The sequence below is a fragment of the Mobula hypostoma genome, chromosome 1, assembly GCF_963921235.1.
Source record: "Mobula hypostoma chromosome 1, sMobHyp1.1, whole genome shotgun sequence".
Lineage (NCBI taxonomy): Eukaryota > Metazoa > Chordata > Chondrichthyes > Myliobatiformes > Myliobatidae > Mobula > Mobula hypostoma.
Window position 1 is genome coordinate 155,428,077 of NC_086097.1, and position 11,322 is coordinate 155,439,398.

The window sequence follows — 11,322 nt, forward strand, 5'->3', positions numbered from 1 at the left end:
ATAAGGCTATTTTCCAAATGGGAAGAAAATTAAAGATTCAGAAGTGCAAAGGGATTGGATGTCCTTGTTGAGGATTCCCTGAAGGTTAACTTGCAGGTTAAGTTGGTGGCATGGAAGGCAAATGCAATATTAGCATTCATTTCGAGAGGACAAGAATATGAGCAGGATGAAATGCTGAGGCTTAAATAGATATTGGTCAAATTGCACCAGTATTGTGAACAGTTCTGGGCCCCTTCAAAAAGATGTGTGGTATTGGAGATCATCCGGAAGTTGTTCATGAGAATGAGTCCTGGAATGAAAGGATGAACAGATGAGGAGAGTTTGCTGTCTCTGGGCCTGTAACTGTTGGAGTTTCGAAGAAAGAGGGGAGATCTCATTGAAACCTAATGAGATTTAAAGTCCTACATAGAGTGCATGTGGAGTGGATGTTTCCTGTTATCACTTGACTCCCAAGCAGACCTCTCATCAAATTGTCCTCCTTTCTCTCCCCCCATTTTTTTATTTGGTTGTCTTCCTCTCTTTTCCTTTTGGTCCGAAACATTAACTACTTATTTTTCTGGATGCTGACATAACACCTGAAGCGTCCAGCAGGCAGCACCAACATCTCCAAGAGCAATGATGCCATCTGTCTGGATGGTGATGCTCACCCCAACTCACTGGGACTGATTAAGTGGCGTTCAAGGCTGGTGGCTGCATGTATTAGTTCTTCAATCATGATACTTAATCTGCTTGTTAGAATCAACTGCTAAGGTTAGTCAATCTCTGTGGAATTGCTTTTGCATGTTTGGTACTGAAAAAAGACTTACCTGGAATCTAGCCTGTGGAAACACCCCTTTTGTTTTGTGGACTGACTGCATCATTTTCTCCTGAGCCCTGAATCTTGTGAGACAGTCTATCTGAAGCCTTTATAGTGTATTCTTCGTGAACTCTTAAATTGCCTGTGTATTTTTGTTGGAATCTGAACAAGTGAATGTGGCAAGACAGTTGTACTGAGAACTTCTCACTGTTGAAGTAAAGTCTGAAGTCATTTGAGTCAGTGTCTGTGTACAATTGTACTTTAACCCACCTACATCTTTTCTGCTGACTTATCCAGAGTTGTGTATGTGTTGCTCTAGATGTCCAGCATCTGCAGAGTTTCTTGTGTTCATGCAGGAAAATTATTCTTTTGATCTTTCAACCCATCTGACTTGATTTGATGCAAAATGACAGATTTCACTGTCTGTCTCGATGCACATGTCACAAATACACTCACTGGCCACTTTATTAGGTACCTCCTGTGCTGAGTACAGGTTTGTGGTCTTCTGCTGCCATTGTCTGCCCACTTCAAGGTTTGGCATGTTGTGCTTTCAGAGACATTCTTCTTCCAACCACTTGTACCACATGGCTACTTAAGTTACGTCCAACTTCCAGGCAGCTTGATCCAGATTGGACTTCGTTCTCTGGCCTCTCTCATTAACAAAACATTCTGCCCACAGAAATGAGACTCACTAGATGTTCTTTAGTTTTGTGTTTTGTTTTGAACCATCTGTAAATACTAGATGATCAGCCATGATCACAGTGAATGGCGGTGCTGGCTCGAAGGGCCGAATGGCCTACTCCTGCACCTATTGTCTATTGTCTCGAGAGCATTGTGCATGAAAATACCAGCATGACTGGCTGATTAGATATTTGCCTTAATGAGCAGGTGTACCTAATGTGCCAGTGATTATATTCTACATTCTGTAGTGATTTTTGCTTTTACTACCTCAATGTATTGCTTCAAAGTAATGTGTGTCTAGCTGTCAAAGTCAAAATTGAGTTTATTGTCTTGTGTGCAACTACATGTTTGCACAGGGCACTGAAAAACTGGCTTCCAGCAACATATATGGCTCATAGCATCAGATAAGCACCATTCACAAGAAATTAAATTAATAGACAATATCTTCAAGAATGAACACCATTAGAAAATGAAGTGATCAAAGCAAAACCAAGTTTTACACTTCATCTCATTACATGTGACAATAACAAACCAATATTAAATAGAGGGAGGAAGTTAAAGCTCCCAGGGCAAACACGTGTGTTCACATGGAGAACGTACAAGCTCCACACAGACAGCACAAAGGTCAAGGGGCATCACTCTTGCGTGGCAGTTACCAGGACGCTATGACAGCTCAGGTCGTCAGAGTTCACATTTCAATTTTGGCACCGTCTGCAAGGGGCTTATTCATACTCCCTGTGATCAAGTGGGTTTCCTCCACAGTCCAAAGTCGTACAATTTAGTAGGATAATTAGTAATTGAGTATTGTCCTGCCATTGGGGTCATGTTAAGTAGGCGAGTTGTTGGACCAGAAAGGCCTGTTCTGCGTTCTATCTCAAAATAAAATGAATTAAATTTTATTTCATTCTGCTGTTTCTGCCCAGATCAGAGCTGCCTTCAGGCAGCAAATCTACTGGCTCCAACATGGTGTCATACCATCAATCAAGCCCACCAGTCCAGTCTCATCACTGGCATTGTTGGCCCCTTGGACAAATATTTTAGTAAACTTTCTACCAACACTCTCACTGTCCCGTCCCACCATCCCTCTAAGACTTGCACAGCACTCACAAATTTGGTTCCTGGCTCTCTTGAAGATTTTCTGAGAGTCATACCACACCGTCTGACAGTCCTCCTGGAGCCTGTAATAACGGAACTTCATCCAAAAATGAGACTTAATTTTCAGCAGACGGCTCCCTTTGAGCATGACTTCAAGATCTTCTTCGTTGAAGTCTTCTGAAGAAAACAGAGAGGACACATCAGTCAGAGAGACGTCAGAAAGGCAGAAAGGAAGTGAAGGCTAAGAAGGTAATGAAGGAAAAGAGGGAGCGAGGGAGGAATGGGATAGGTAACTGGAGAATGCCTGGAGCAGGGAAAAGGTGTTAGTGTTCAGGAGAGAGCAAAAAATAAGATATGATACTGATCAACAACACAGGCCCTTGTTATGTGACAGAACCCATGGAAATCATGCAGCCCAGACAGTGAACCTGGCTGAATTTCTAAAGATCTCTGCTCATCAACTGTATGGAGTATTTACTGTTATCTTTAACTTTTCGCTACAGCAGTCTGAGGTACCCACCTACCTCAAGCAGATATCGATCATACTGGTACCCAAGGAGATTCAGGTATCCTGCTTCAATGATGATCATTCAGTAGCATTTATATCCAATCCAATCCACCTACCATCACAACAGGTTACAGCAGATGCTATTTCATTGACTCTCCCCTCAGCCCTAGAACATCTGCACAGGGAAGATGCACACAGCAGGACACTCTTCATTGATTACAGATCAGTAGTCAATGCTATCATTGCATCAAAACTAATCAATAAACTACAAGACCCTGACTTCAATACCTCTTTGCAAATGGGTCCTCAATTTGCTCACTTATTGACGCCAGTCACCAGACTGACATCTCTTCCACAATCACCATCAACACAGGTGCACCACAAGGCAGTGTGCTTAACCCCATACTCTACTTGCTTTATACTTGAGACTGTGAGGCTAAAGATAACTCCAATGGTACATTAAGACCATAAAACAAAGGAGCAGAAGTCGGCCATTCGGCCCATCAAGTCTGCTCTGCCATTTTTTCATGAGCTGATCCATTCTCCCATTTAGTCCCACTCCCCCGCCTTCTCACCATAACCTTTGATGCCCTGGCTACTCAGATACCTATCAATCTCTGCCTTAAATACACCCAATGACTTGGCCTCCACTGCTGCCCGTGGCAACAAATTCCATAGATTCACCACCCTCTGACTAAAAAAATTTCTTCGCATTTCTGTTCTGAATGGGCGCCCTTCAATCCTTAAGTCATGCCCTCTCGTACTGGACTCCTGCATCATGGGAAAAAACTTTGCCACATCCACTCTATCCATGCCTTTCAACATTCGAAATGTTTCTATGAGGTCTCCCCTCATTCTTCTAAACTCCAAGGAATACAGTCCAAGAGCGGACAAATGTTCCTCATATTTAACCCTCTCATTCCCGGAATCATTCTTGAGAATCTTCTCTGCACCCTCTCCAACGTCAGTACATCCTTTCTTAAATAAGGAGACCAAAACTGTCCACAGTACTCCAAGTGAGGTCTCACCAGCGCCTTATAGAGCCTCAACATCACATCCCTGCTCCTATACTCTACTCCTCTAGAAATGAATGCCAACATTGCATTCACCTTCTTCACTACTGACTCAACCTGGAGGTTAACTTTAAGGGTATCCTGTACGAGGACTCCCAAGTCCCGTTGCATTCTGCTTGCTGACAATACCACTGGTTTTGGGCTAAATCAAAGCTAAATAACATATAGGGAGAATGAAAATCTAGATGAATGGTGCCACAACAAACATATTATTGTGTGGGCCCTCTCAGCGGTGGCAACTGAACTCGACGAAGAAGTGCTTCTCGCAGGTCAGAGACGGTTATTTAAAACAAGAGCTTTGCAGGCATTAGTCCATTGTGCGGGGCCTATCAGCGGTGGCAACTGAGCTCAACGAACTTACTAAAAGTACAGATGGGATAAGCGGAGCGGCCATTGTCGGGAGCAGGCCAGTGGCGAGAGTAGAAGCGACAGGCTTTGGCTCATTTGGGCTTCGGCGAGGTAAGTGGGTAGGTGGACTTCATTTTTGGGTTTTCATTGCATTTTTTTGAGGAATACAGAGCATGCCCAATAGGGTTAGTATTTTGTTCTGGGTGTCGGATGTGGGAATCCTGGGAATTTTCCTGTCTCCCAGATGGCCACATCTGCTCTAGGTGCACCGAGGTGCAGCTCCTGAGAAACGGTGTTAGGGATCTGGAGCTGCGGCTCGACGACCTACAGCTTATTAGCGAGAGTGAACAGGAGATAGAGAGGAGCTACAGGGAGTTAATCACCCCAAGGCTGCAGGAGGTAGATAAGTGGGTGACGGTCAGGGAAGCGAAAGGAAGAGCTCTGATAGCAGAGAGCACCCCTGTGGCCATCCACCTCAGTAATCTTTATCTCACTTTGGATGCGATTGAGGGGGATGACCATGGCACTGAGCGTGGTGCAGAAGGGAAAGAGGAAGACGAGGAATGTGGTAGTCATAGAGGGATCCAGAGTGAGGGGAAAGAAAGGAGGTTCTGTCAGCCTGATAGAGATACCCACATGGTGTGTTGCCTCCCAGGTGCCAGGGTACGGGATGTCTTGGTTCGGGTGCAGGGTATTCTGAAGGGAGAGGGTGAACAGCCAGAAGTCTTGGTACACGTTGGTACCAATGACAAAGGTAGAAAAAGTGAGGAGCTATTGGAGAGAAAATTCAGGGAGTTAGGAAGGAAGCTGAAAAGCAGGACCTCTTGGGTAGCAATCTCAGGATTGCTGCCTGTGCCACGTGCTAGCAAGTGGAAGAATAGCATGATCAGGTGTCTTAATGCGTGGCTGAGAGACTGATGTAAGGGGCAGGGCTTCAAATTCCTGGATCACTGGGGCCTCTTCTGGGGAGGTACGACCTGTACAAAATGTATGGGTTACACTTGAACCCAAAGGGGTCCAATATCCGAGCGGGCATATTTACTTGAGCTGTTAGGGAGGGTTTAAACTAATTTGGTAGGGGGATGGGAACTGGGATGATAGGGCTGAGGAAGGGGAAAACAGAAATAAATCAAAGATAGCATGCAACAGAGATGATAGAAAGGACAGGCAGAAGATGAGGCATAATCACATCCAGTGGGATGAGTTACAGGGCAATAGAGGCGTGGTGCAGTTAAAACAGAAAGCAACAAATACTGGACCAAAAATGTTATGTTTGAATGCATGCAGCACAAGAAATAAAATGGCCAATCTTGAAATTCAGCTATAGATTAGCAAGATTGACGTTGTGGCCATTTCTGAAACTTGGCTAAAGGATGGCTGTCACTGGGAGCTGAACGTGCAAAGATATTCAGTGTATCGGAAAGATAGGTTAGTAGGCAGAGGGGGTGGTGTGGCCCTGCGTATAAGAAATAATATTAAATCATTAGAAAGGGATGACATAGGATAGGAAGGTGTAGAGTGTCTATGGGTTGAGTTAAGAAATGACAAGGGTAAAAGGAACCAAATGGCAGTTGTATTCAGGCCTCCAAACAGCAGCCAGGATGTGGATTACAAATTACAGCAGAAGACAGAAAAGGCGTGTCAGAAGGCAGTCTCATGATAATCTTTGGGGATTTTAACATGAAAGTGGATTGGAAAAAGCAGGCAAGTACTGGACCTCAAGAGAGAGAATTTGTAGAATGTCTAAGGGATGGATTTTTGGAACACCCAAGTCATTGGGTGTATTTAAGGCAGAGATAGATAGGTTCTTGATTAGCCAGGACATCAAAGGATATGGGGTGAAGGCAGCGAAATGGGGATGACTGGAAGAAATGCATCAGCCCATGATTGAATGGCGGAGCAGACTCGATGCCGAGTGGCCTACTTCTGTTCCTATATCTTATGGTCTTATGGTCCAACATCAGCCAAGCCAAATATGTGTTTCTTTGACTGCAGGAGGAAGAAATCAGGGGATTATCAGCATGAGCACAACCTTTGAACACACTTGCAAAGACAGTACAACTCATGTTCTCAAAGTTATTTACTTATTATTATTATATTGTATTAGCATAGTTTCTCATCTTTTACACGTTGGTTGTTTATCAGTCTTTGTGTGCAGTTTAGCTTTGATTCTATTGTATTGTGGCGAGCATTCGGTACATGATGACAAACGAGGAAAGCTCATTCATCTCAACTGCTCTTTCTATTGCGACATGCACAATAGCAGAGCGCAAAGCTTGGTGAGAAGTAACTCAATCACATACAGATAGGGAGGTTATTAGTGCACATCCTGGTTACAGTCAGGGTGGCACACAAACACACAAATGAACAACTGAATAACCCAAGATAAAATGTAACAAAAACTGAACTCGAACATCTCACTATAATTGTACTGAATACGCACATTATGAATGCAATTTTCAAACATAAATGCTGGGGGCGTGAATAACCCCCAGATCTTTGGAGCTGTCCCACACCAGATACTTTCTCTTCTCCCGTCTCCCATCAGTCGGAAGATGCAAAAGCCTTAAAGCACAAACCAGCACCAGACACAAGAACAGCTTCTATCTTCCTGTTATAAGACGATTGAACGGTCCCCTTGTACAATAAGATGGACTCTTTATTTCACAATCTATCTCAATATAATCTCGCGTGTAATCAAAAAGATCTGCAGTGTTATGGACATAGAGACCATGGAGTGGAGGCAGGTTTCTCCATGATGTGGAAAGCTGTCTGTATTTCTCACTGCCTCAGTAAAGCAGCCAGCATCATCAAAGACCTTCCCACCTCAGACATTCTTTCTTCTGGAGTTGCACAGTGGAGAGTATCCTGACTGGTTGCCTAATGGCCTGGTATGGAAAGACCAATGTTCAAAAATGTCAAGGCCGACAAAAAGTGATGGATACGGCCCAGTCCAGAGGAAAAGCCCCAACATCCACCATTGAACACATCTATCAGAAGCACTGCCAGAAGAAAGCAGCATCGATTTTCAAGGACGTCCGCCATCTAGGCCACGCTCCCTTCTCATTGTTGCCATCAGGACGGAGACACAGGATCTATATTTCCCACACCACCAAGTTCAGGAACAGTTATTACCCTTCAACCATGAGGCTCCTGAACCAGTGTGGATAATTTCCCTCACCTTAACACTGAACAGATCACTGAGCACAACCTTTGAACACACTTTCAATGGCAATACAGCTCATGTTCTCAAAGTTATTTATTTACTTGTTATTATTATTATGTTGTATCAGCATAATGTGTCATCTTTTGCACAATGGTTGTTTGTCAGACTTTGTGTGTAGTTTATCTTTGATTCTATCGTATTATGGCGAGCATTTGGTACATAATGGCAGATGACAAAAGCTCACTCATCTCAACTGCTCTTCCTATTGCGACATGCACAATAACAGAGCGCAAAGCTTGGTGAGAACTCAGTCACACACCGACAGAGGAGATGATTACTACACACCTCGGTTACATTCAGGATGGCACACAAACACACAAGTGAACAACTGAACTGAAATGTAACAAAAACTAAATTTGAACATCTCAACATAATTGTACTAAACACAGCGCTGGCGGCTAGGAATGCTGGGGGCGTGCTGACAACCACACCCCCGGTGTGCAACGCTATTATTAATTGTATTGGGAAGGTCTGGAAGAAAATGAATTTCAGGATAGTATATGGTGACATATATGGAATTTGAAAATAAATTTACTGTGAACTTTAAACTTTGAGAAATAAATCTGAACTTAGCCATTAAATTTCTTCCCTCTCACCTTTAACATGTGCCCTCTAGTCCTCGATTCACCAGTCCAAGGAAAAAGACTTAGTACATTCACACTATCTATGCCCCTTATAATTTTAGACACTGCTATAAGGTCACGCTTCAGCCTGCTGCACTTCAATTAAAGTTCTCGACTATCCAAGTTGGGATAGATGCAGAGATACAGCTTGTTTTCACATCTCTCTTCATCCAGGGTTTAATTGTGACTTGGGATTGTTAATTCCACTCTGCTGGTTTGTGCTCATCATTGTATTTATTGTTGGAATCATTGACATGGTCTCAGCATACAAGGACACGGGAACCAATTCCTTGAAGAGCACCCGTCAGTTCACTGGAAGAAACCAGTACGTCTGCAGAAGTGTAGTGGTCAGTGGCGATCACTTAAAAGTGCTAGCAATCACTGGTAAGGGTTCGATTCCCACTGCTGCCTGACAAACAAGCTCAAGCTGACAGGAAGACACTGGGAACACAAATAACCATATATTACAACAGTGCGGTGTAGAACAGCATCTCTGAATGCACAATACATCAAACCTTGAAGTGAATGGGTTACAGCAGCAGAAGACCAAGAAAATACACCCAGTGGCCACTTTTTTTTAGATACAGTTGGCAACTGTATTTAATATAAAAACCTTGATACAGCGATCGCGCCTTAACATCTATTCTTTCACATTTTCTCTCACACTCACTCTCTCACACATCTATTGGTATGAGACAATTTTTACCTTCAGCTTCTTTGTGAGAGTTTGCATTCAAATCTTCTGTATATGTTGTGATGTGAACTGAATCCTCTTTGCAGAATCTTGACTGCAGTGTCATATCCGCGGGCACCATTCCCTCACCTCGGCAGCCCTCTTGTTCACATCTTTGCCGATCCCTGTGGAGTTTTTGATTTGTTCTTGGCCATCTTTTCTTGTATTCTGTCTTCCCATCCTCAGCCAATCTCACCTCTGCATACCTTCGTTTCTTAACGCCAAGAAACTTTCCTACCGATTGCAATCTTCCACTCAATGGAGCTCTTCTGTCACCCACCTTTGTGGTGTCATCTGACCCACACTCTGGACTCTGTTCATCGTTCTGCACTTGTTCTTCACTGCTCATTCCTTGATCCCCTCTTTTAAGTCCCACTTTCTCTTCTCCCACAATTACATTGTCTTTCCTTTCATTATTCACTTCCTCCTCCGCAATGATTCCTTCATCCTTACTTTCATTTATCGTGTTCTCATCCCAGGTATCTCCGTTTTTGAACACTTGGTTCATTGTTGGAACAGCCACCTCCGACGGAAAATTCCCAACAGCTAGCTCGGGACCTGGCTTTCCATCTGGCTGTTCTAGTAAACTAATTCCATGCTGCTTTCCTTCATCCCCTTCTTCCATATTATCACCCCCAATATTCTGGCTCTCTGGTTTCCTATTCAGAGCTCCTTCCTCTGAATAACCTTCCTGGAAATCCAGGCTACCCTCACCTGGACACAAATATTCCGTTTCATGTTCTGACTCTCTAACCTCAGGAGCCAAGCTTTCAGCTTCGAGATTTTCTGTCTCGATGATTACTGGTAGACTCGAGCATCCCAAGTTTTCTAGCTCCACTCGCTCAACGTCCTGCTGGGCGACGTCTGCTCCGAGCTCAGCTTCCCCAGCTAGGGGGCCCTTCCTGGTATTTTTCCTGTGGGCCCAGAGGCTGGCGGCAACAGCGACCCCAACAGCCGACAGGCTGAGGAGCAGCAGCACAGATAGTTTGTGGCAGCACATCCCGCTGTTCCGGGGGATACAAGTAGAATTCCAACAATATTGCAGAAGCAAAGCAAGAAGGTACTCCCCTCTTCAGCAGGGGGAAGCACAAAACTTGGACTTTGCCAATAGACAACTTCTGTCCGAACAGTTATTAGAATACTCAACAGTCCCTTGAAAAATAACATGCACTGGTGACCTCAGAATCTAGCTCATTATGACCTTGCTCAAGAAAATGTACGAGTATTGTGGACACAGATCATCATGACATCATGAAAACCAGCCTCCCATTTTACATTAAGATGTATTCATGAACTCACAATCTATATAGTCACAGTCATACTTTACTGATCCCGAGGGAAATTGGTTTTCGTTACAGTTGCCCATAAATAATTAAATAGTAATAAAACATTAAATAATTAAATAGTAATATGTAAATTATGCCAGGAAGTAAGTCCAGGACCAGCCTATTGGCTCAGGGTGTCTGACCTTCTAAGGGAGGAGTTGTAAAGTTTGATGGCCACAGGCAGGACTGACTTCTTATGACGCTCAGTGTTGCATCTCGGTGGAATGAGTCTCTGGCTCCTGTGCCCAACCAGTCCATTATGTAGCGGGTGGGAGACATTGTCCAAGATAGCATGCAACTTGGACAGCATCCTCTTTTCAGACACCACTATCAGAGAGCCCAGTTCCATCCCAACAGCACTGGCCTTACGAATGAGTTTGTTGACTCTGTTGGTGTCTGCTACCCTCAGCCTGCTGCCCCAGCACACAGCAGCAAACATGATAGCACTCGCCACCACAGACTCGTACAAACCCTATTTCCAGAAAAGTTGGGATATTTTCCAAAATGCAATAAAAACAAAAATCTGTGATATGGTAATTCACGTGAACCTTTATTTAACTGACAAAAGTACAAAGAAAAGATTTTCAATAGTTTTACTGACCAACTTAATGGTATTTTGTAAATATACACAAATTTAGAATTTCATGGCTGCAACACACTCAACTAAAGTTGGGACAGAGTTAAAATAAGATTGAAAGGTGCACAGAATATTCAAGTAACACCGGTTTGGAAGACTCCACATTAAGCAGGCTAATTGGTAGCAGGTGAGGTATCATGACTGGGTATAAAAGTAGCGACCATCAAAGGCTCAGTCTTTGCAAGCAAGGATGGGTCGTGGCTCACCCCTTTGTGCCAAAATTTGTGAGAGAATTGTTAGTCAGTTCAAAAGGAACATTTCTCAACGCAAGATTGCA

General features: G+C 43.7%; 1 protein-coding gene across 1 annotated transcript in view; it reads right to left on the minus strand.

Moving 5' to 3' along the window:
• The window catches only part of LOC134347039 (1-phosphatidylinositol 4,5-bisphosphate phosphodiesterase delta-1-like), a 41,328-nt gene extending 31,245 nt beyond the window's left edge, over positions 1-10,083 (minus strand). The window contains exons 1-2 of the mRNA XM_063049107.1: positions 9,057-10,083; positions 2,585-2,749 (exon numbers count right to left, since the gene is read on the minus strand). Of these exons, the coding sequence (XP_062905177.1) occupies positions 2,585-2,749; positions 9,057-10,083 (1,192 nt within the window). The remainder of the gene's footprint in view (positions 1-2,584; positions 2,750-9,056) is intronic.
• Between the last annotated feature and the right edge of the window lie 1,239 nt (positions 10,084-11,322).